The 26,055-nt window shown below is 39.2% G+C and overlaps 1 protein-coding gene across 1 annotated transcript; it reads right to left on the bottom strand.

The window, feature by feature from the left end:
* LOC128864172 (modular serine protease-like) lies at positions 1–25,072 on the bottom strand. The gene is made up of 5 exons (XM_054103702.1): positions 24,832–25,072; positions 9,509–9,659; positions 7,728–7,921; positions 1,920–2,052; positions 1–536 (listed from the first exon to the last, which is right to left on the bottom strand). The coding sequence occupies exons 1-5, from the start codon at positions 24,899–24,901 to the stop codon at positions 98–100; spliced, it is 987 nt and encodes a 328-aa protein (XP_053959677.1). The 5' UTR covers positions 24,902–25,072; the 3' UTR covers positions 1–97.
* Positions 25,073–26,055: the final 983 nt, after the last annotated feature.

Here is a 26,055-nt window from a genome sequence, read left to right as displayed (position 1 = left end):
GTAGTAACATTTTCCAGTTACAATCTATAGTTTAATAATTATTTAACATCATGATTTTCAATTACTCACATTAAAAATACTTATATTTTAAAAAGCATTAATAAACATAGAATTTTTTTTCCTTTTCGCTATCAATCACCCATTCAAACATTTTTTTTATCTTCGTGAAACTAACGGCAACCACGGATTCTCTTGTGCAGGTGAAAGAAAGATTGGGCTTATAACTGATAACGCCCACTAAATAGTGTTTACCCCTGTATTTAGTAATTACTCCGGCACCACTGTCACCTTGACAAAGCTGCCCCCGCCTAAGGGTTGGGCGTACACAAAATTGGTCGTCTGTCAAATTGGCATTGCATTGGGAGACAATGACCCTGGTTTCGCTAAATTTTGTAACACCATCATATTCTCTTATTACTGGCCACTTATTCACAAAACCACTACTATAAGCAAAATCCCACGGAACACATATTGGTCTGATGTTTTTATTCAAAGTAAATGGTTTGGCTAATTTAAGCAGGGCAACATCGCTAGATCTACATAAAGAGAGAGAGAGAGAGAGGGAGAAAAGGAGTGAGTTATAAAATTTATTTATAAGTTTATGAGTTTGTATATAAAAATTTAAATTTATTTAAGGGTGTTATAAGAAGGTAAGACTTGAGAAAAACTGTAGATCTCATCATCTTCTTAACCAGTTAGGAAAGCCTTCATTGCCTTATAAAGTGTCGTTCAAAAGACGTGTCTAGATGTTATTTTAAAATAAAATATCAAACAATTTTGATTATTTCTATTTGGTATGCAAAATGCGGCACTTAACAATGAAATGTGGAAAATTATTAGGTTGAGGAATAAATTTGTAGCGTCTTCACCCAAGATTTTTATTTAAACAAAAGACAATAATTGAATCAATAAGTTGCTCAATTATAGATTCGCCGTTGCTGTTTATAACCTCTTGCCACTTCTCGACCAATTCGTTGATGCCGTTCCGCTTTGTGCCGACTTGTGCAACATTGGGCCTGACATTGCCATGAAGGAGTATGGTTTGACCATGTCGATCAGGTATTTTCAGACCAATAGCCTCATTCACGCGGTGTAGCTGGACAATGTAGAGCTCCTTGTTGACCGTGACTTTCTTTTCGAACATTTCTCAGTGCACCATACCCTCCCAGTCGCACCATACACATATCATTATCTTCTTTGGATGAAGATCCGACTTGACTCTCGGCTTTGGCGTATTTCCTGGAGCCACCCACTCCTTTCTTTGGCACCATTTCTCATCTCCCATGAAGTTTCGCTACAAAAGCGCTGTTTATGACCGCGTGTTGTTCGATGGCGGGCGAGTTGCTGAGAAACAATTTGTTTTTTCGTTGAGCTCGTGAGGCACCCAGGCTCCCAATTTTTAAGTACGCCCCATTGAATGAAGGGGATTGAGAATCGTTTTACGATCGCAGTTCTTTTTTCCGCCAATTTACGACTGGTTTGGCGACCGTTCTCCTCCAAATGTGATTGAGACGTTCGCATTCAGAAAGCTTCCTAGGATATTCCAATTCCAGGCCTCAAAACTAGTAAAAAATTAAATAACTCAACAATACAATTAGTTTTGTAGAGCAGAAAGAGTTTTATTGCATGAATACTTTGCCAAACAGCAAACAAATCGTTGTAAGAAAATTAACGTATAAAAACGCTACAAACTTATTCCCCACCCCAATACTGAAATGTGGAAAACATAAGGAAACACAAGGAAAGAATAAATGGATAATTAACGGTTTTGATTTCTAAATCTGCTGATTTGTTATTGCGTTGTTCACTTACACTTTTTTACTTTGTTTGTTAGTTTTATTATGAACTAATTTACAGGCTTGATACGAGAAGGTGTGATGCATTTGTAACAGCTGGATTTTTATAAATTTAATTCATACCTATTAGGATATATTCGATCCACCTTTATAGTAATTATATTAATGCTGTTGTTTGCAAACTCTTTAGCGGCCATTACTTGAATAGACTTAGCTTCAAGAGCTTCACTACTTTCATCAAGGAGACAATGATATGCTGTAATAGGACCAAAAACAAATATTTCAATGCAGTTCATAATTCATAAATACATTTCATGTTAAAAATTTTTATGTTTATTTAACCGTCCGTTGTGTGATGTGGCCTACGCAGGCCATTCCGAATTTTAGAGGGGTATATCTTTTTGTTTCGTAAAGTTTTCAAAAAACGGCGAAAATATACCATACAGATCTGTTATATGAATCTTCTGAAAATTTTATAACCATTTCCAGCGAAGTGATTATGAAAAAAATACCATTTTACACAAAAACTTCATATGTTAGGGTAAATGGCCTGCACAGGCCACCGCTGCAATTTTAGTATAGTCATGCACCGTCCTTGGTCTTCTGACTAATTAGAGTACAAGAAAGAGGGAATACGGTTCTCTCTCACTCAGAAGTTGAAACTTTAGTCGCTCTCTCGCTCTCACAGCGAGAACAGGCGCCAGATATATGCCGTTAGAATTGAATTTGGTTCTATTTATTACAGGTGCACATTTTATTGTGTATGATTGATTTTGCTTTTTGATTCAAACGAAGTAGATAGGGCTCTATTAGCTATCGGTAGAAGAAGTAATCGTCTATCAAGTGAGCAAATGCGCCATCACGAGGAAGTGTTGAGCAAATTTATTGCAGCGGAGGATCAGGAAGATGATCCGTTTGTCACCGACGACGATAATGATAAGGATTATGTTCCTGTTGATGACGGAGAGGTGTCTGATATTGAGAATGAGCTTGAGGTTGAAGAAGAATTGCCTGAAAACGAAGAAATTTACGAAGTTGAATGGAATGGAGTAATCGAACCAGAGCCTAGTGTCTCAAATCTTACCAGTGGATTGAATCGATCTAGGTGTAAAAGAGCAATGTTACGAGGGCAAGATTGGCAATATGTTTTGGAGAAAGGAGCCGCCAGCACCTAGAGCACGCCATTGGAACCGATTTACCAGTACCAGCACCAGACCAGTAGGACCTGCTCATCGATTTCTGCCAAATCCAGTGTCTATTTTGCGTGACATAATGTCACCTGAAATAGGCGATATAATTGTTCGTCAGACGAATCGGAAAGCAGGAGAAATGATCAAGACCTGGAACGAGGCTAATCCAACATGTAAACCAAAAGAGTGGAAGCCCACAGACCAAATGGAAATGTATGCTTGGTTTGGATTGCTATTATTTTCCGCTGTGTTCCACTGTAATAATATGCAAGCAAAAGATGGCCTTCTCGGCATTTTGATATTTATAATGCAACAATGCGTTAGATCGATTCAAAATGTTGCTTCGTTTGTTCGTTTTGATGGAGCTAATACTCGTTCTGAACGTATGCTGTTGAGTAAATCTGCACCAATCGACGACATTTGGACTATGATGAATCACAATCTGCAAGAAGCATATACTCCAAATGCAGCAATAACAGTAGATGAGCAACTATTTCCGTACCGTGGGCGAATTGATTTACGCAGTATATTTTGTCTAAGCCGGCAAAGTACGGAATAAAAATTTGGTGGGTCTGCGATTCTTCAACAAACTACCCTCTCAAGGGACAGATTAACACAGGAAAACGACCAAATGAAGAACGAGAAATTAACCAAGGTGAAAGAGTGGTACTGGATTTGGTAGAGAGGTATCGTAATTCCGGCCGAACGGTGTATTGCGATAACTTTTCCACAACACTCGAATTGGCCAAGTCTCTTATGCAGAAAGGATTAGCTGTGTGCCTACGACATAGAAAATTGGTTCCTCTATGCTTTCCGCTGAACAAAAAGACAAGGCCGTATAAAAAATTTCGACCTCTATATCAGACTTTGTTTGCTTTCCTGGATGAAAATGTATCTATGTTATCATACGTTACCAAAGTAGACAAATATGTGCTAGTATTGTCGACACAACATTACTCGCAAGCCACAGAAACTTCAAACAAATATAAACCTGCAGCTGTCTTAGACTACAATGAAAATAAGTCTGGGGTTGATACAATGGACAAAATGTTTTCTGGCTACAGTTGCAAACGCGCAACATACCGGTGGCCAACGAAGGGATTTTATATTAGAATTGGCTGAACACCTGACAATCCCCCTTATGGAAACACGTGCAGCAAATCCCAGGGTATATGGTAGACCAGGAATTAAAATAGCAATGCAAAAGTTCTTTGTATTTTATGTAAGTATTCATACGAACATCCGAATTCGTATTGAAATATATAATTAATTTAAATAATGTATCTCTCACAGGATCCACCATCAACTTCGACGGCCCCAGCACAAAAAACTGCACCAAAACCCGTAAGCTTACAGTACCGGCCATTGTGCAAGCTATGTACCAAACTGGATAAGTTTAAAAGAAAAACCCGATTTACTTGCCACATTTGCAAAGATGCAATGTGGTTAACTCACGGTTTAGAAACCAAAACCTACACTTGCAGCATATGTCTAGCTGCAGTAACTACGTCAAGTTCATAAGCAACTTTTAAAATTTTATATTTTTATTTATAAATTGAATTTTTCAAATAATTTAAAAAAAATAGTAAGAAGGATGAACCTTGATAAATAAATTTCTTTTAACACTAATCAATCTGCTTTTTTATTAATCGGTATTACACTTAAATTGATTACCGACATAATTTTCGTACCAGCCTATAAATAAAGCACGTGTTCTCATAGGTGGCCTGGCCAGGCCATTTTAAACAACGAAAGAATATAAAACTTTCACACAACGGACGGTTAAAATATAGATACAAACACGAAATTTGGCTACAGAGAAAACAAGACTGACGCTTCGATACATTATTTTCATTTCACACATACATATTTTCTTAATTCATCATCTTCGAAATCCTTTACGGAATGATTGAATTGCCTTTCTGCGCGACAGTCAGGCGGCACTCAAGACTCTGCCATCCTGTGAGATAAAGTCCTCACTGATCCGTGAGTGTAATAAGAAACCGAATCTGTTTGGAACGCACATTCGCATCCGACTCCTTTGTGTCCTAGAACACAGGGGTATTGCTGGGAACAAAGTAGCTGACGCAAGAGCAAGAGAGGATGCAGCCTCGTTATTAATAGGACCCGCACCTTTCCTTGCTATGGGTCAACACCCTATCAAGGAGAAGCTCAGGAGTGAATAGTTAAGGCTAAGATCTGTTAACTGGCGCCAAACTATAGGACTACGCCAGGCGAAGTCCTTACTGGTGGAGTACTACCAAAACAAGTTTAACTCTTCGCAGTCGTATGTCTACTCTCAGCCACCACAGTGAGGATACATACTAATATTGTACTGTATTTATATAAAGAATTAATAAATCTTGTTTATCCTTCACAGTCTTACATCTAATATATCACTGCTCTTTCAACGGAAATTAATTCTTTCCAGTACGACACCCACGTCGAAATTTAATAGGACCGCAAAGGTTTAAAAAACTCATAACCCTCCCCAAGGTTAAGCTGAAAATGCTCACGGACATTCCTAAAGGTTATTGCAGATTGCGCAGTTATCTGCACATGATCGGGATATGGTCCACTGATTCATGTCGTTTCTGCGACCAATATCAGGATACTCGAATGCACCTTCTCCTTTGAGACATCTCGGCCATTGCAGCCAGGAAAAAGGCACTTGCGCTTAGTGCAATCCAGCTCTATTTTGAGTTTAATAAGGGAGCTGGGTCTGGATGAGGTACTGCAATGTCTCTATTTAGTTAGAGTGGCCACATGGACCCAACATTTAAAAAGCAAAGAAAAAACTGCAGAATTTTGTGAAAATTAATATTTTGATTCGAATATTTTTAATGTATACCGGAAAGGCCGAGATTCCCAGAAAACAGGATTGTCAAGGAGATGTGGCATTTGATGACGGTATCCATCATCATTGGAGCATTTAAACAACGAGAACATACTTCTGGATCAGAGTGACGTCTTGGTACATGGGAGCTCCAGTATTCACATCTAAACTACCTACATAAATTCCACCGGCCAGTCCAGATAGTTTGTACAAGGCGGTCGATGGCAATGAAATCAAAACGAATCCAAAACCATTCTAGCGTTATGTCAAATCCAGAAAGTCCTGCTCTAATGAAACTCTCTCGAAAGAGAGTTGGCAGCTTTGGAAATAGTGAGTTATACCAGTTTTATGAAGTATAAACATATTCGCTGTTGGCGAAACCTGCTCGATAACTTTGTTGAAACCAAGTTGTTGAAGTTTAAGTCAAGTGAGCACAATCCAGAGAGCAGAGATGTGGCGAATCGAAGGCGCCTAATATCAAGGCAGCCGCCGAAAGGGGTTTATGTGCACTGCTACCATCTGAAAGTGCTGGGGTTCGAGCCTTCGTACATGAAACAGCAAAATGATAGAAACTGTTTTTTCTACTAGTGGTCGCCCCTCAGCAGACAATGGCAAACCTGCGAGTATATTTCTGCTATGAAAAAGCTCCTCATAAAAACCATTTGCATTTCCATTTAAAATCGATGAGACTCGATTCTTTAATTAAATATGAGGTATCAAATAACTAAGAAACGATATCTGAAGACATTTCTTTTACATTTCTAATTAATTTAGGTGATGACGATTTTTAAAACATTAAGCCGCGACGTTATTTAGATCTGGCTGGCGCTTACAAGAGTTGGAATGACTTGAAATTGATTTAAAACCTTTTAAATCGTCTGCATATAATCTGCATTAATAAAGATGATGAAGATCAAAGGGCCCAGAATACTGTCGTAAGGGACACAAGAAGAGACAACGAAACAAAGAGGAGGAGCATTATCAACAACAACTACAAACTTACAGCAAGAAAATTGCGACTTTACCTATTTCCCAAAAAACAAAAAAAAGTGTAAAGAGGGGCTGCAAAGAGAAGACTGGGCTTTTACTGCAGGCGTATGTAAATATGTCTTCTATGCCAGTTCTCAGAAAGCAGATTGGCGGCATCGCGCCGTGGAACATAATCAGCAAAATACTCGAAAGCGAGGACAACTGGAACGCGGCAAAGCGATACACCGAGGACGCACTACGAAAACAAAAGATAGACCTCCACACAACAAAGCAAAGCCTCACAGACAGAGACCTAAGAAGAAGCTGACTACAAATAAAGTGGACCCAAACGTGGGTGAATAGAATAGGTCCTTTATGGATGCCGTTCGGGGCCTTGCCGAAGTAATGCAGAAAGGAGAGGAGGGACTGGTTTAGTGGTCACACCACTCAGAGCAGTAGAGGACGGTCGCATGTAAGTGCGAAGGCGCTTTGAACCCTTCCTAATGCACCAAAAATAAAAAAAGAGCAGTGCCAGCCTCGTTATTTAATAGTCACGACTCGAGATTGTGTTGGTGATATACGAAAAAATCAACAACGAACATTTATGTTACTTCGTTGCCGACTGAGCAACAGCTGATCGGATGAGCATAAAATACACGCAAAATGAGCGGGCAGAATTCTGTTGCCGAATCGTCGTTGACGTGGCAGCGGAAGTGGCATTCACAATTTTTGTTCGGATCCCCAAACCCTGTAATCTATCTTCCCTGGTATGATCCGATATGTTATAAGTGAATGTATGTATACTCGTATACCGTGTGATATGTAAGTATCACTATAAACAACTAACGGAAACAACACAGAATTTTTACTTCGCCTTATTAGTATCGGCAGTTCATCTGCTTAGGAGCAGATTAAAAAATAAAACAGTTTACTTACCCGTTATCACAAGATTTGGTGAAATTATGGTGCCTCCACATACATCGTACGATTGAGCTATGATACGAACAAACCATGGAGCATTGGAGGCTGTAGGCTCAATTTCACTTTCCCCACAAATAGGCTCACAATTGATCTTTTTCCTGTTCCAGTTAGAGTCGTCTGTACACCCCATATAATAGACGCCATTTCGACTATGAATAAAAACAAAAGCATACACAAATACAGATAAAAGCACTTGCTCAATAAACATCTACATCTACGGGTTTTATGCGGGTTGTATGCGCCAATTATTATTATTATTATTATTATTATTATTATTACTATTTTTTTTTTGCACCTGTTTTTCTTCACACAACTTATAGGTGAAAATTCGCATTGTTCTATCGTGCAAAATTCTACATCTGTGCGCTCGCCAAGTGTCGAAGTATGTCATCACAATAGGCAACGTATAGGAATTATTCACTACCGACATCTAAACGTCAGTTTTGAAAGACCCTTTCCATACGTATTTACATATGCTTTTACATAAGGCTCGCAACCTACCATAATTTTGATTAAATAAAGAAGTAGCGCCAACTTACTTGCCGCAAATTTTGCCTCATTTCGAGGTTACAGGTTGTTTGAAAAGTATCGAAAGCGACACCTATTAATCGGTAGAGTAACCAAAATTAGACACCGTTTTAATACCTCATCTTGAATTTGAGAAAAAATAATATATTATTCATGAAGAATTGAGTATCGAACAATTGTTTTCACATTCAATCGAACAAAATCAGGGGAGCAGTATTTTCGAAATCTTCCGGAAACTGATTGCAGAGATGATGTAATACTATTGGAGAATGGTTGGAATAAATATATTCAAGTTGAGGGAGATTATATTGAATAAAAACAATGCATTCCATTAAAATCCACATTCTGTAATTTTTGTTTTAAATACTTTTCAGTCAACCTGTAATACCATGAATTGTTATCTGGTTCATTGGATTTTTCTGTTCTGGGCGCTGCGTTTGCTCACTGTTGATGATTCTTAGCAATCAAAACAATGGCAAAACTAAATAAGTTGAGCTTCGAATTGCTGCCACATCCAACGTATGCGCCAGATTTGGCTTCCAGCGACAACTGGCTGTTCGCAGATTTAACAAAAATGCTCGCCGCAGCATCATTCTCTGCCCGTGTATGCAGCAACAACAACATATATGACTCGTATAGAAAATTTTAAAGTAGAATTGAAGTCGAAATTGCGAATACTTTGAAACGAGTAATAAAAAATAAATTTAGTCCAATTAACCACGAATGCAAGCCGCAAGGAGTTGGCTCTGCAGAATACTAATTTCCTTCTTTTTTTGCATGATTATAATTGCGCGATATTTTATTAAAGTGTCTACTCAATTTTGTGATATGAACTTGTAATTATTTTAGTTGTCAATAAAGTTTTTTTGTATCTAATTTGAAAAAATTGTTTTTCATTTTCTTCCTATAAGTTCATTAAATTTTCACCAAAAAAAAAATCATAATAATAATAATTACAATAACATTTGCCCACTCCATACGCAGACATGTGTGAAGTTTTATTTCCAATCAGCTTGAATTTTGTAAGTAACTGTACATATGCTCGTGATTGCACCCAGCCATAGAGATATACATATACAGCAAAAGTGGCCGATTAATTTTCGAATTTCCTGAGGAAAGACGTTCGATCTCATTACTCGCCTTGTTATCTCATTTAAAACTCGCTGCGGCATTTAAAAGTAGAATAATAACAAAAGTATCACCCGAACCTTAAGCTGTCCGGCATTTGGTAACTATCGGCACACATGACCATCACTTCCGTACGAGGTTTTATATCCTTGCAATCTACCTTCATATTCCCATAAAGGCAATCGACAGTCGTTGAATTACTTCTATGTAGTAATTCTGCATTACAAAATTCTGAAAGAGAGAGTAAATTTAATGTTTCAGTACATGTACACATGTGTAATTAATTTACGGTTATGAAATGGCAATAACTTATCCTAGCCGAATTAATCAAAATATTTATTTAAATAGCAAAATAATTAGTTAAAGAGCAAATAAATAATAGACAGTGGAATAACAGCACAGCGAAGAAAAGTAAAAACTAAAATGATCGTGTAACTTCTAATCTCCATTGCAAGGTGGTTCACAAAACACGAAGTAAGAAATCCGTTCGATTTTTGAAACGAAAACATTTCCTTCGCGTTCGACATTTTTGCAGCGGGTATAACCATATTTATATGTTCGTTTACAGCTTGCCGTCTTTATTAGCGAGAATGTAGCTGTAGCTGTAACAGAATCTTCGCTGTTGAACAACAACGCACAGAACACACCGAACCGTCATTTGCAAACATATGTGCGTATATACATATATTTATATATAATATATATGTGTGTGGGTGTGTGTTCATGCATCCAGAGAACTTATAAAATTGTATTTGTGAGTTGATTTGCCAAAGAAGCGATTGCTTGCCGAAGTAAAGTAGTATTTGAACAATTGTTAATTCTTATAAAATTTGATGTTTTGTAGGTCCAAATCTTTGCTTCTTTTGAGGTTATGAAGAATATTGAATACACATATTCTTCTTCCAACGCTTCTTAACATTTAAAATCTTTCTATAAATTTTAAAAAACCTTTGAATTCACAGAATACGAATTAAGGCCGTAGAAGTGTATTCATAGTAAAAAAAATACCAGGTAATACTGAAGAAACCATAACCACCTTTTTGAGAAAGGCGTGCCATATCTTATTACATAACCTAAAATATAGCAAAAATATGATCTTCGGCTAATAAAAATTTGGTATTTTCTACTCTTTAAATGGACATTTTAGTGTTTTTTGTATCCAAAACTAGGCAACACGGCACTTGCGAGAGGGAAATTTGACTGCTCGAAGGTGAAGAACAAACTTGGAAAAAATGTAAATAAAGCGAAGAAATGTGACACACAATAAACACCAACATCAATCGCAATCGCAATCGCCGAAATTGTGTCCAGATGATAAAGAAAGTAAAGCTAAGTTGACCTGAATAAATTATTGGACTAATTAAAAAAATATATATATTTTACATAATTATAAACATCACATTTGAATTAAAAGAGACTAGAAAAATGTTAGGAAGAAAGATCTAAAATTCTAGCACCCGGAGCAAAAGAACAAAAAACGCAATGCTAAATCAAGTTACAAAAATGGTAATCTGGTCACGCTGATCACCAATGGCACCAGTGTCGCGTAACGAAAATCAGCAGACATTGTCAAATTCGCTAAGGGCAAAGTAGCGGTGCCACGATCGGCGTCGCCTTATTGTCCTCTCCATAGTGGGTTGTCTGCAGCGGCGCTTATGAATACATTTTTTTCTAAGAACATGAGTAAACCGATTAATTATTATTTTTAATTTTTTAATTATTATTTTTTCATGTGATTTGGTTTGGTTGCCACAAATATTTTCTTTTTATGGGCATTTGTATCGGCTGTTTTTTAACTGCATGAGGTTTGGCAAAAAATTTACTTTGAAAAAAAAAAAAAAAAAAATCTGTACGCGAGGTTCATAGAGCACTGGCGGCATTAACGCCCCTTATTTCGAAATGAGGAAGGAACAGCAGTTACGAATAATGGCGGGCGCTATCGAGCCATGCTGACTAAACTTTCGTTTCCAAAAATTAATCAGCTAAACATCAACCATTGTGAGGGTTCCAACTTGCCATTCAGTGCGCTTAAAAATCGATTTATTACAATATTCAAGCCACAATTGACGCCATACGGCGGACAGAAAAACCTAGTTATGCGAAATGTTTAAGGGAATATCAACCGACCTTTAAATGTATCGGCCCGAGAGTTTAATAAGCGATTGAGAAAATAAAAATGCGCTTACGAATGCGATAAAGTGTCTTGTAAAGTTAGGGGTGAATTGAAAAAGCAGCCCTTAGACCGGCAATAATTTGGCTTGCAATTAAAAAAACACAACAACCAAAATATCAAAAATTTTCAAACAGTATAGCATGACAGCCCTTCAATATTTCCTCTTTATGCATCCTTAGTAGAGCATCTTTACCAAATTTCAGCGTTTGACACTAGACGTGTTTTGCCAGCAGGAGTATTCGAAATAAGCTGAATTTTAAAACTTCGCGTGCAACGTACTTTGGATTTTCGATTATTTATTTCTTTATTTGCGCCAAGATGGAACAAAAAATAATATATTTAGATTACGAAAATATCGCTGAAAACTCACAGGAGAGCTGTCGTTCTCGCCGCTTTTGTCGCAATTGCTTTGTCTGCTGTAAAGCGGCACTGGAAATTTTTGCCAGAACTTCACACAGTTAATAAAGACTATTTAAGGGCGTTATGGGAAGTTTACGTGAAACAATTCGCCATCAAAAAAAAACCGATTTGTGGGAATACAACTCATGGATTTTGCACCAGAAACGAAGCGAATACCATCCAACAGCCATCGAGTTCTACTTATATGGCTCCCTGCGGTTATTTTCTCTTTAATCGAGGGAAACATTTTAACAGCTGAAAGGAAGTAATAGAAAAATTGAACACGGCTCTGATGGCTATACCGAAGATAGACTTCCAGAAATATTTCGCGAGCGAGGTCCATGTCAAGACTAATTAGAGATGATTTCCACATGAAAGCCTTCCGTGGCTCAACTGGTGGTATTTTGTCAAAGCGTTTAAAGAAAATTGGACTCGACAGATGCGTGCAGCTTCTTGGGTGACACGCATCAACGGCCATGAAATGAGAAAATTGGCACTGTTGAAGAAGTTTTTAACAATCAAAAGACTAAAAACGCAACAACTTCTAAAGACTCAAAAAATGTTGTTCCAAGGGTTCAGCGTGGCCACCATCCAGCCTCCGTAATGGTGTGGCGCGGAGTGGCTTGTAAAGGCGTTGCATCTTGTAATTTCTGCGAAAAACGGATTAAAATCGGGATAAAAGGGGGAGCACTAAATACCATATTACGTTCACACTGCTTGACAGCAACTGACGCTAGCGACAGGCGGGAAAAAAATGCACACATGTGCAGGAATGTTACAGGTCTGCTTATGCAAGCGCGCGTAATTCAAATTTGTCAGGTGTTAGAAATAAGAAACAAAGTCGGATACTTTTGTAACAGACCTCGTATAGATACTTAAAATTTGATCAATCTATAAAATTCCAGTCAATGTTCATTAACCTGAAAAAACTTTTGTTTTTCACCGCGCAAAACACGAATTTCTTCTAAATTTTGTTTTAACTTCAGTTACATATTTATCTTTATAGAAATGTACTTGTACATTCTTTGCCGATACTCACTAAAACACTTCGGTATCACATCATTCCAACCCTGTTGACCGCAAATGCGCACCACTTTCGGTTTATTGGCTGCTATTGTGTAATTATTTTTGCATGTTAAAATGATTCGAGTTTTACTGTCAAAGTAACCGAGTTTTGAATAACAGGCAAAAGTCAACATTTTCGACACCTGCTTTTCGTTGCTTTTCATCGAGGTCAAAAAGCTGTCGAAGCAGTCTGGGACATTGCGACGTGTATGGCGAAGGCGTGATAGACGAGTTCACAGTACGGAAATGGCAACTTTGACTCGTCCCGCAGCGGAGGACCTTCTGAATTCAATGAAGAATGTATAAATCACTTTTGAAGGAGAACGGTCGTCTAACTAGTCAATTCTCAATCCCCTTCATTCAATGGGATTTACGGAAAAATTGAGAACCTGGGTGCCTCACGAGCTCAATGAAAAAACAAAGAAAGTCGCCTTCAAATTGTTTCTCAGCATCTCGCCCGCCATCGAACAACACGCAGTCATAAACAGCGCTTTTGTACCGAATCGTCAAGAAAGATAAGAAATGGTGCCTATACTCTTACTTCAATATGAAGCAAAGAAAGGAAGGTGGCTCCAGGAAATACGCCAAAGTCGAGAGTCAAGTAGGATCTTCATCCAAAGAAGATCATGCTGTGTGTTTGGTGAGACTGGGAGGGTATGGTGCACTGAGAAATGTTCGAAAAGAAAGTCACGGTCAACAAGGGGCTCTACATTGTCCAGCTACACCGCGTGAATGAGGCTATTGGACTGAAAATACCTGATCGACATGGTCAAACCATACTCCTTCACGACAACGCCAGGTCCAAAGTTGCGACCCCAGCTGGTCAGGGGTTAGAATTTGCCCAAGGTAAGGTATGCCTGTCGTAAAAGGCGACTAAAATCCAGGGTGACCAGTCCCTGAGTTGGGGAGCTCAACTGGTAGTGTCCGCGGGTGCAAGGTCTGACCAAGACTTAATCTCAGTACCACGAGGAACACAACCCCTCAGAGTCTGCTCCTACACTAAGCGTCAAAAACGGAGAGCGCGGCATAAGAGAACGCGTGTATAAAATGCTATCTCGTTAAGGTCTCTGTGTTAAAGGAGATTCAACACCGCCCTCAATAAAAAAAAGAAAAGAGGAAAGAAAAAAACAAAAAAAAAAGTGTCCCCATCACCGCATGGTGAACAATAGAAAAATCCAGAAGCGACTGACCCACAGTGGGCGGCTACCTGGTCAGCGTCTGTTCTCCGTGTTAGGAGCGGCTGTCCTTTGAATGATGTGGAGTGGCTTGCGAGCCATCAGGATTGACTCCAGTAAGATCTTGATTATGGCATACTGGAATTGAAGCAGTTTGCGATTGGGCTGGGGTATTGAATCTCTGTGATCTTAGTAAGTGGAGTCGAATCCAACTGAAACGGCTCACAGAAGGGTTCACTGCCTCTCCATCCTACTAAAACTTGGCAAGTCTCACGATACGTTCAATGCCTGTCGCCACCTTTAGTGGCCACTTAGGTTGGGTTGAGATGACTCCCCATTAGTTCCGGTCTGAGGTCTGGCTCTGAACACTGTACCCCATAAAAGGCAGTGTCAACCCTCGCTTGGCCTCGCTGAACTCATAGATAACCATGGGACTTACGGAAGCTACGTATACTAGCGGAGATAGCGGTCGTGAGTTGGGACCCTTACAGCATGGAAAAACATTTTAAACCTACAAATAAAAACGAAGAAATAAAAACAGCAGGTGGCATCGAAGCCTTTAGGAGAAGTTCGGTTATTCGGAGATCCGCGGAGGAGGCACAATCGGTACGTAGCAATCCTCTAATAGTTACTGCTGAGGAAATGAAAGGGGTGCCCCAAGTGCAACCGGAGCCATGCAGCACGCCGTTAGTAAAATGCATTGCCAGAGAACTAATAAAGACCGAAGACGTAACGCCCCAAAGCAGCGTGATAAGGCCAACAACACGGCATATAAGAGGCTCAGACGAAGCAAAAAACAAAGAGATGGAAACACCAGTGGGTGGGTGCTGCATCGGAAAACCCACTGGAGAAGAAAAATGTGCAACTGAAAAGAAGAAGGCGCTACAGGTAAAAATGATGAGTCTAGAAGAAGCTATTGACTCTCTCCTGGCGTACTACAAAGGCCGTCACAATGTGCATCACGAAATAAAAAAGGCACACCGAAGCTATTATGGCGATGGAAGAGTGTGGGAAACAGCAGACAACTCCAAAAAAGAATACGTCAAAAACCTCAGACGTTAACAATATTAGAAAAGAATGTTCCAGTATAATTACACAATCGGTTAAAAGGGCGAGAACAAGAAACAGTCCCAGCACGCAAGGAACTGGCAACCCGGTCGTGAACGCACTATCGCCTGCGGCAAAAAAAAAAGGTGTGCAACGGCAGCGATTCATCAGACAAAACCAGTACAGGCACCAATTAAAGGCCAAAATGCCGGTTGGATGGTTGTCAAACCAAGAAAAGAAAAGAAGCCGCCTAAATCGGTGAGGACAAGGCCTGATGCTATAATCATATCCAAGTCTGAAAATGCTACGTATGCTGACATTCTGCGTAAGGTAAAAGCATCGGACTCTCTCAAGACTCTCGGAGAAGATGTAAAAGCAATCCGTAGAACAGCTAAACAGGAATTGATTGAGCTTAAAGGGGCACCGTACGGAAAAACATCAGAATATCAGACAGCGATTGAAGATGTTCTGAAAACCGCAGCAAAAGTGACGGTTAAAACTCACACTGTAACAGTACAGTGCAGAGATCTGGATGAGGTAACCACTGCAGAAGAATTGTGTCATGCCCAATGCAATATTAAACGTCCAGATACAGCGGTGGTAAGAAGCCTAAGAACGGTGTACAACGGTACACAGACGGCTTTCATTGTCCTCCCAGCCGGATATGCGAGAAGGTGTTAGAGGTTCAACGTGTGCGAATTGGATGGGTGTCATGCCGGGTACGAAAGGTCGATTCTCCTAGCTAAAAAGGCGCGAAGAGAAGCCATCCAATGAGGGTTTTACAGCTTAATCTCATCCACTGTCAAACTGCCCAAGAACTCTTGGAGCAGACCATGCAAGAGCACAAAATAGATATTGCACTTATATCCGAGCAATACAAAAACATCGATGGTTATTCCTGGACGTCGGATGGTTCAAACAAGTCGGCGATTTGGACAAGGGGACATATTGAGCCGCAGAGCAAAATGATGACTGCTAAACACGGCTTTACATGGGTTAAGACGAAAGGCATCTATGTTATTTCTTCAGTTGTTATGCTCCACCGAGCCTCACCGCAGAAGAATATGAACGAATGCTGGCAGCCTTGGCATTTGAGGGACGTGGCAAGCAACCAGTACTTATAGCCTGCGATTTCAATGCCTGGTCTCCTACCTGGGGAAGTACGCGTACTAGCAGACGTGGCAGAGTCCTTTTGGAAAGCCTGGCACCATTTGACCTGGAATTGCTTAATGTGCCTGGTAAATTCACTTTTCAAACCGAAAGACGATGCTCAATAGGGGATCTCGCCTTCGCCTATAGCGTGCAACGCAACATGGACTGTAAGCTCCATCTACACATACAGCGATCATAAGGCAATAACCATCGATATATACTAATGAGTGTAGAAAATAGCGATTTTCGCCCTCAAAGAGCACAGCAAAGAGGATGGAAGAGACAATCTTTTGATCCCAAAGTTTTCAACATGAGAGCTGGAACGCTTGCCTAACTCTAGATAGCGCTGGGGAAATGAAAGCAGTAGGCATGACGGCGGTCATAAGCAACTGTCTCAGCAAGGCCTGCGACGCGACCATGCCTAGGTTATCGGGAAGGCCACACAGAAAAGCAGTATATTGGTGGAATAGTCACATCGCAAAAATAAGAGGAGACTGCAATCGAGTGCGCAGAAAGCTGAAGCGAGCTCGTGGTACACCAGCCGTCGACGCATTATTAGCACAACATAAAACCTGTAAAGCTACACTTAAAAAAACTATACAGGCTTGCAAAAATCGCTGTTTTAAAGAGCTTTGCGACAGCGTGAACGTCGACCCCTGGGGAATGGGATATAAGGTTGTAATGAGAACTATCAAGAATCCAAGAGGACCACAGCCAACGTGCCCAGCCCTATTGCGAGTAGTGGTTTCCACATTATTTCCATATCAGCTGGAGTCAAATCCATGACAGGCACAATGGGTGATGGCGGCTAACATCCCAGAAGTCACCACACAAGAAGTGCTTTCCACAGTACAGCGCATTGCAGATAACAAAGCTCCGGGCTTAGATGGCTTGCCAAATGTAGCTGTGAAAGCAGCAATTAAATCAACACCCGAGGTTTTTGCTAAACTGTACAACACATGTCTCAACGAAGGCGTTTTCCCAAAAGTGTGGAAGAAACAGAGGTTGGTACTGCTACCCAAACCAAGAAAGCCGCCGGACCATCCATCGTCATACCGTCCACTCTGTATGCTAGATACACTCGGCAAAATACTAGAACGCATCATATGTAACAGAATGCAAGAGTTTCTAGAGAAGCCAACAGGGCTTTCCCCAAACCAATACGGCTTTAGAAAAGGCCGCTCAACCGTGGACGATACAAGCTGTAATGAGTATTGCTCGTCAAGCCACTAGCCGCAGGAAATGGAAAGGAGGGACGAAGAAATACTGCGCTGTTGTTACCTTATATATAAAAAATGCGTCCAACTCCGCAAGCTGGCCCCCAAGCATCTGGACGTGTTGGAAGCGTTATGCAACGATGCAATTGTAAGAATTAGAAGATGGCTTAAAAATGTGAAGTTAGAACTTGCAGCTCAAGAAACTGAAGTCGTATTACTTGGGTACGTGAAGAGTTAGTGATTACGGTAGCTGACCATGACATAAGGCCGCAGCCATATATCAAATACCTGGGAGTACTCATTGACTCGAAAATGACCTTTGTGCATCATTTAGAGTCAGTCAGTGAAAATGCCGTAAGAATAAATAACGCGTTGACTAGACTAATGCGTAATATTGGCAGCCCTCGCGCAAGTATACGGAGACTTCTGTTAACATTCACAAGCTCAGTGATTCTGTACGCAGCACCAATCTGGGTAAACGCAAAGCCATCGTACCTCCATCACATATGAGCCACATACAGACTTGGCGCCCTGCGAGTAGCCAGTGCCTATCGCACTGTCTCAGATGACGCAATCCATGTGCCAACGGGAATGGTGTCTATCGACCTTCTCGCGGTTGAGATGTATAGGTTACATAATACCATTGGGCAGAAACCGTCAAACGTGGCTAAAAAAGAAGAAAGGCTGCGAACAATTGAAGAATGGCAGATACGATGGGAGCAATCCGAGAAAGGTAGGTGGACCTTTGAACTGATTCCAAACATTGCGAGGTGGATTGAGCAAAAACACGTGGAAATTGATTTTTGTATCACACAGTTGCTGACTGGACACGGTTGCTTTAAAGCATACCTACACAGGTTCCATCTTGAGAACGACCCGTACTGCCAGCAGTGCCCCGAAGAACAAGAAACGGAGAGGCATATCTTGTTTCAATGCCCGCGGTTTATTAATGAGTGAAATATACTTGAGGGAGCGTTTGGTGAAAACATAAATGAGACAAATCTTATCCCACACATGTGCGAAATCGAAGAAAACTGGAAAATTACATGTGTAGTGGCCGCAAATATCATGAAGAACCTTTAATACGCGGAATATTCACGTAGGTCCCTAGAAAGAGCTCCTTAACACAATGTACAGAACAGAATGACAATAACAGACGATTGAGTAATAATATACTCACAACAGCCTCCTGACGTACTATTTAACGGTGAAGTTCCAGGAGGACATACCGTAGGACATGAGGGGGGGGGGGGGGGGGGGGGGGGGGTTTAGTTGGGTTAAAGTCCCACACCACTTTTGATGCTTCCCCTCCTCCACAAAAACAAAAAACAAAACAAAACAAAAGGTCCAAAGTTGCACAAGTCGTCATAGCAGCACTCCAAGGTCTCGAATGAGACGTCCTTCAGCATCCACCGTGTCCTTCGGACTTTGCACCGACCAATTGCCATCCTTTCCGCTCTCTGTCAAACCATCGGCATCCCCCTGACTGTTGTTAGAAATAATTGTACAACTTATTTCTCAGGAAAGCACAGAAGAAATAGAGCTCCATTTCGAAAACCCTTTGGCCCCTCTACAGTGGACGTAGAACGCAGAAAGTTCTGAGAACTCCACGCCACTCAATTTCCTAACTCGTAGCTATGTTTACCGGTCATTGGTGATCGGCACATACGCAAAAACGCTAGGTTTACCATTTAACACACATTGCCGAAGCTGTGGGGACCTTTCGGAGAAGGAGACTGTTGAGCACTCTATGTATAAATGTCCGGGTTTGCCAGCTAGGCAATTAAGGTCACTGGCTGCTCCTTTCTTCGACAGCCTGAGACAGTGTGCCAACCTAAATCCCATCAATCTTCTCCATACATCAACATCTTTGACTGGCTGTAGATATCTGCCTGTTGGAGGTCTCATAATGGTATCAAACCGACTGAACTTCCAGCAAAACAATGCTTATTAAGGGTTAATTCGGTGTAAAACAAGCATATTTTTCGAAATTTTTTTTGTCGACACAGTTGATTTATTCAAAATTTTAAAATTACTTCATTATAAAGTCATATTTAAAGAATATTGTGTGAAATTTTCATTGATTTTTATGAAGAAATGAGTTGGTGGCAGCGAATCTTCGCGGACGTCTCATAAAAAAGTTTTATTGCGGTGTCCCTCAGAACTCATTACTGGATCAACTAAAATCAAAGAACCAAATTGATTTCATCAGCCAATAAAGTTTCGCAGGTAACAACGTCGAATTTTTTTTTTTTTTTTTTTTTTTAATTTTTTAAAGCGCTTTGAAGTCAAAACACCGATTTTTCATAAAAAAAAACTTGAAAACTTTGTTGTTTTAAAATATGACAAAATTAAAAAAAAAAAAACTCGACGTCATTACCTCGTGAATAAAGTAAAGAAACAAAAAAACCAAATTTGAAAAGAATCGGTGCAGTAGATATGAATCTACAGTGGACACCGACCGTAAAAAAGGCAAGTGTGAGAAAAACGCGTTTAAAGATTTGTGAAGATTTTTACAGCGTGAAATCCGGTTGGAGAGGTAGATACTGAATCCTTTGTGTCTTTGTCAATTTTACTCTAATGCACTTCAAACTTTCACACAATAATCTTAAGATGTTATAGAATAATTTAAAAAAAAAAAAACAAAAAAAATGAAAAAAAAAAATACCATACTACCCCCTTAATATACACATACGCGTGTACATATAACCGCACACACAGGGCACTCACTTTATTCCTTTAAATGCGTATGTCGTCCAAAGCTAAAATTCTATGCCTAACGAGTACAAGAACAAAATGCTTTAATAGGCGCAGCCGTATCGTATCATTCTAGTGCTGAACAGTCTGAAATAGTCTCGGCGGCGCCGAACAGTTTGAACTATTGTACTATATAACAAAATCTCATCATAAAATATATATAAGGCATAGCTCTCTCTCTCCTTTTCCTCTACGTCATATCTTTTTTCTCTCTCGCGGAACGAAAATTCCTAAAACGTTGCATGGCCTTGAAATTTTACTCTCCATTCTCGCTCGCCCATCGACGCCTAGGAAGTTTCACTTCAAAAATTACACGCAGTACTTCTCCTATTGCAATAGTAAAAAATTACATACGATTTGCTTTGTGACGACTTTGCGATTATTTTAAATAAAAATAGATATAAGTTTTTTATTTGCAAACGAAAGAAATTCTCAGCATACTATGCAAAAAGAATTGAAGGAAATCAATAAACTCAGTGATTGATGTCGTAAATCTAAAAAATTAGTTCGGGAGCGGCATCCACTAAGTGCTGCAGCTGCAGCTAAGTTTATTCGGGAATGAGGAGGAGATGAAGAGCGTTGAACCTCTTCTACCACTGTTGTGCTCTTACCAGAACGCGTTATCGATGTCTAGCAGACTTGGGATCGGTATTTTAAGAGCCACTGCAATCAACACTAAAATGGCACACAACAAAAAGTTCTGGTTGTGTTTATAGTTACACATATCAAACTCTTCAATAGGAACGTCAGATGGCGCCTGAAAACACTAGAAATGCCCAAGGTCGGATATATATGTAAATAGTAACCCTCATATAATTATCTGAAACAATTGACAGTCACTGAATGGCCTCGTGGTGCACGCACGTAACTGTTGCTTTGGCCACTTGTTTATTCTGTAATTTTATTTTGTCCTACTAAGAAATATGAGAAAATTAAACAGATGACCTTAGTGTAGCAGAGGCAAAAAGAGGGTAAAAGATAATATTAGGCAACCCCAAGAAGCAAAGTAACTTTCTTTTGGCGGCACAACAAAGTTGACTAACATTTCGACAGTTTCATAAAACATTTTTTGTAAAGTCCTTTATATTAATTTTATTTGTCGCAATGAAATTTAAATTGTTATTATTTTTAATTGCCAATGATTTCTCGTGAAGCTTAACAATGGCTTTTCAAGCTCAAGCGTTTTCTGCTGCATTTTACGAGAAATGTGACTTATACAGAAATGCACATAGCAGTGATACCAGTCAAAGAATGTGCCTGATTATTTGCTAAAAATATTAAGAATGTTTCATTTTTCTTTTGAAAGGTTAAAAAACATCGCGAAGTTATTTATTTACACATGCGAATATTTCGTCTTGACCAGTAACATTAAGCACCCGAACTATATTAGCTTTTATCCAGCTATTTCTTACAGAACACACAAGCAAAGAAAAACCTAAGTCCTCCACTGAAAGTCTGGGATTTTCTAGACGCTTTTTCCGGAGGCAATTTCAAAACTCATTGATTCTCCGATGAGATTTGCCTGCTAACCTAATGCCTATGTCAATACAACAAATTGCCGAATTCTGAACTGAGTTTACAGAAGTGGTTCTTTAACGGCGCGTGCATTGATCAAGTTACATCGTTTGTAATGAATTTCCGACTGGCAGCGTGATTGGACCGTTCATCTTCGAGAATATGACGTTCAGCTCATTAAGTTGATCATAAATACGTAGCCACATTAAGCAGAAAATTCCTGGAATATATTAAAAAAATTCAAGACACAAGTTTATTCCTAAAAAGTTATATTATCGCCTTCAAACTAGTCCTCATCAGCTACAACGCATTGAAGTTAGCCTTTGATGCAGCTCTCGAAACATTTCTGGAACTTTATTTTCGGTGTAGGCATCAGAGCCGATCGATTTTTCGATTACTTCCTTTCAGCTGTTGACATCTGTTCACTCGTTCAAAGAGGAAATAATCGCAGGAAGCCATAGCGGGTGAATTCAATGCTTGTTGGATGGTATTCGTTTCGTTTCTGGTCAAAAATCCACTGACTAAATTCATGATGATGGCACTCTGCGACGGTGCGTCATCGTGGTGCAAAATCCACAAGTTGTTTTCCCACCGATTCCTTTTTTGTTGGCAAATTGTTTCACGTTAATGTCTCATAATAGCCTTTGTTAACAGTCTGAGCTTCTGGCGAAAATTGTAGTGTACAATGCCGTTGTAATCAATAAAAACTTTGAGCATCGCCTCCTTTGGCGTTAATAATGCGGGCCCTTTTTTGATATAAAATTCAAGTCTAAGTCCAGTCAAGTGAAATTGAGAGCTTTGGAACCAACTTTGCAGCAAAACGGCGCAAGCCCAAATCATTAATAAAATATCTCAAATGGATTCATAAGGAAGATTCCAATCCTCTACCATCTCTCTAATGGTTAATTTCGACATTTGTTTTCCTTTGAGTTTTTGCTTAACTTTTACTTAAAATTTTTTCAATTGGATTGACATTAGACGACTGTAGAAGTGAATTCAATATTTTAATCCCATTTTTTTGTGCCCACTCGGGATCCATTTGGCTTCGATGCTTGGGATTGTTGTCCTCCTGTAAAATTCATGGTTGGCTAGTCTTCTAAATATCTTCGCAGCTGACGGTAGTAACGCTTTTTGGAAAATTTTATTCATCAAAACTGCATTCAAATTGTACGTACATTTTGTTAGTGAATTTTCTAGGTAAATAAAAAAAACATAGAAATGTATCGTGACACCATTACTGGTGTGGTTGAGAAACTGCAAAATAAAAATCAGAAAAGAATTTCAAGAAATAAAATAAGAAATATATGGAATAATGTAAGTGACGATTTAAATAATTCATTTAAATATTCACCAGAGAAATAGCAGACATATATTGCCGTGATATTGCCACAATGGCAAAGTTAATTTGCCACCACTAACACACACAATTTTTTTAAAGAGCTTTTTGTGGTCTTTCCTCTTCAAATACCTCAATTAAAAACAGGTCGAAAAACTATTTTGAAAATATCTGGCCATATCATTCATATTTAGCCAAGGTGAGTTCAGAAGCTAAATTGGGCGAGGCAGTTTTAGGTGAAATCCACCATATCAAATTTCTGACGTCTCAATATCGACTGCGGATGGCCGATCGCCGCACTAAGCGCAACTTTACATTTTCGACGCTAACACAAAAAATGCGCGGAAAATCACATGTTAGATGAGATGCTGATTTGATGAGCGACTTATTTTTTTAATAAGATTGCAGTAGTAAATTTGTTCGCTCATACTGAGTGCTGTGCAAAATAAAAATTAATATTTGGACAATTTTAATGTGCAGTGATTTGCGCCAAATTAAAAAACACCCTATATGTATATAAATGGTGCTTACATGCTGGGTATTTGGCGGAGCTAATCCTCCGATTTGTGGTGTGCACAACACTTTTATACAACCTCCAAACGGCAGTTGAGTTTTTATGTGAAATTTTGTCATGGCCAAATACTTTGCCATTGCCTGCCGAGGGGTACCGACCGCTATTAGAAAGAATCCTTTCCATCATTTTGGTGTTTCGTGCAAGCATAATAATTACTCTATCGAATTCTGATCAAAGCAAAGATGAAAAATGCATGCTGTTATAGAAATCCGATATCTGCTGATTTTTTATTGTGTGGATTAATACTATTTCCTAAATAGTCCCTTCAACAACGGTCAAGGACACCAATGTCTGAGATCGGGACAGCAGAAACCGGTTCTATCAGCGCCTTACTGGCAAGCTCATCGGCAAATTTATTTCCCTCTATGCTACCATGTCCTAGAACACAAATACCAGAAATGTTTCCTGCACGTTTGAGACGTTACAACTTCACCTTACAGGAGTGGTCCAGTAGAGAGCTGCAACATGGCGACGACAGGCCCTTAATCGCAGCTTGACTATCGGAAAATATATTTATAGCTCCCTCCCTAAAGGTTTGTTGGTGTAGTTAGGATTTGTACGTAAATTTAAGTGTTGTATGCAACTTTTCCTCACACTGGTATTACCTGCCTTGAAAATAGATGAACAAAAAGTACATTCTTACTGTAGTCTTGCCATAGTTTTGAAGCCACCAAATTTTTATTTATCAAACCTGAGCTTTATTAACTCGATGAGAAAAAAGACACTACGCATTAAAACACTCAATTAGTTAAGAATAAAATTAATGGCTTTTACATAAAACAGTATAGAATGCCGCATTACTGCAGTCTCCATCGCAATGTTTGTTAAGCAGCTGGAAAGTTGGGACATTCCCAAAAAGCAATGCAAGACTGCGATACTGATTATCACCTTCTACTTAATTGGTTATGGCAAACTTTTTATGAGTTTAGTTAATATTTTATAGATAGTAGTTTTTACTTTGACCACATTTTTATTAACAACATTTTTTTTTACCCGAGTCTTGACATCGAATACCGTAGAACATCACACTTAGAATCATTATTGAAATAGTTTCTTTTAACATTTTTCTTTTTTTAGTTGCTGCGTTGAAAAACTTAAAACTGGACACTTTTAGTTTTACAAACGTCTTCGTTTATATTAAATTTGTATATGCACTTTTTGGATTACTTTCGGCCTGTATAAATAGCGTTCATCCGTTACCGAACAAAGCTTTGCCTTCTTTAAGCTCGCAGCATGCAACTGAAACTTCGATTGTTCGGCATGACGATGTTGTATTGCCGTTTAAGGGTAAATGTGTATGCATACATACTTGGACATTTGGCTGCCATGACCGCATAACGTTGTGCGTGACTAGCAGTCGGTATGGCTCCAGTTCGAATCCTCGCTCATTAAAAACCAACTGCCATTGGAGGCGGCGTAAATCTCTAGATCTCTATATTTGAGGAACAACATCAAGACGGCCACCACTTATTGGAGGAAGAGCTCGGCCAAAAATAACCGACAAATGGTGCTCGTGCCAATAATATATGTCTATATGTATATGTATACAAATACACTCTCGACTTTCTTGATAACGCTAAAAAAACGCTTAAAATTCTCTTACAAAATAAAATCGCATATCAGCAGAAAGCCTCCGATGCTAGCGCTGAACTACTTTTAGTTTGTATAATAATTTTATTGTTATGTAAACCTTTATAAAATAAAATAAAAAAAAATAAAATCGCATGCATTTATTGGTACATACAGTGGTGTGCACAAATTAGTACAGGTTTGTACTCCGTACACTTCCAAGTGCATAACAGTAACAACAATAAAGCAATTCGCAAAATTTTTTTTCAATTTAATTTTTTATTCAATTCTTAGTAAAATAAATAACAACACAAAACAAAAAAGAGCAAATTCTAGGAAATAAGCGAATAAAACAAAAACGTCTTCTATGTACTCAATTTTGCACCTTTCACCAATTGTACGGATGGAGTATGTTTTTAGTATTTTGTCCATAAACCTTTATTACCTATGACATTTTTCATACGGTTTGGCATACTTCCTACTAAATTTTGTGTAATTTCAGCCGGAATAGTTTGCCATTCGTGCTGTACACGCCGCCACAATTCGTCTGTATTGGTTGGGGCTCTTTGATATTGACCTAACCGTCTTTTCACAATTGACCACAAGTTCTCAATCGGATTGAGGTCAGGACTTTGAGCGGGCCACTGC

The sequence above is a fragment of the Anastrepha ludens genome, chromosome 5 (assembly GCF_028408465.1).
Source record: "Anastrepha ludens isolate Willacy chromosome 5, idAnaLude1.1, whole genome shotgun sequence".
NCBI classification, from domain to species: domain Eukaryota; kingdom Metazoa; phylum Arthropoda; class Insecta; order Diptera; family Tephritidae; genus Anastrepha; species Anastrepha ludens.
The sequence above is the reverse complement of the archived record's forward strand: the minus strand, read 5'-3'. Positions and strand labels throughout refer to the sequence as shown.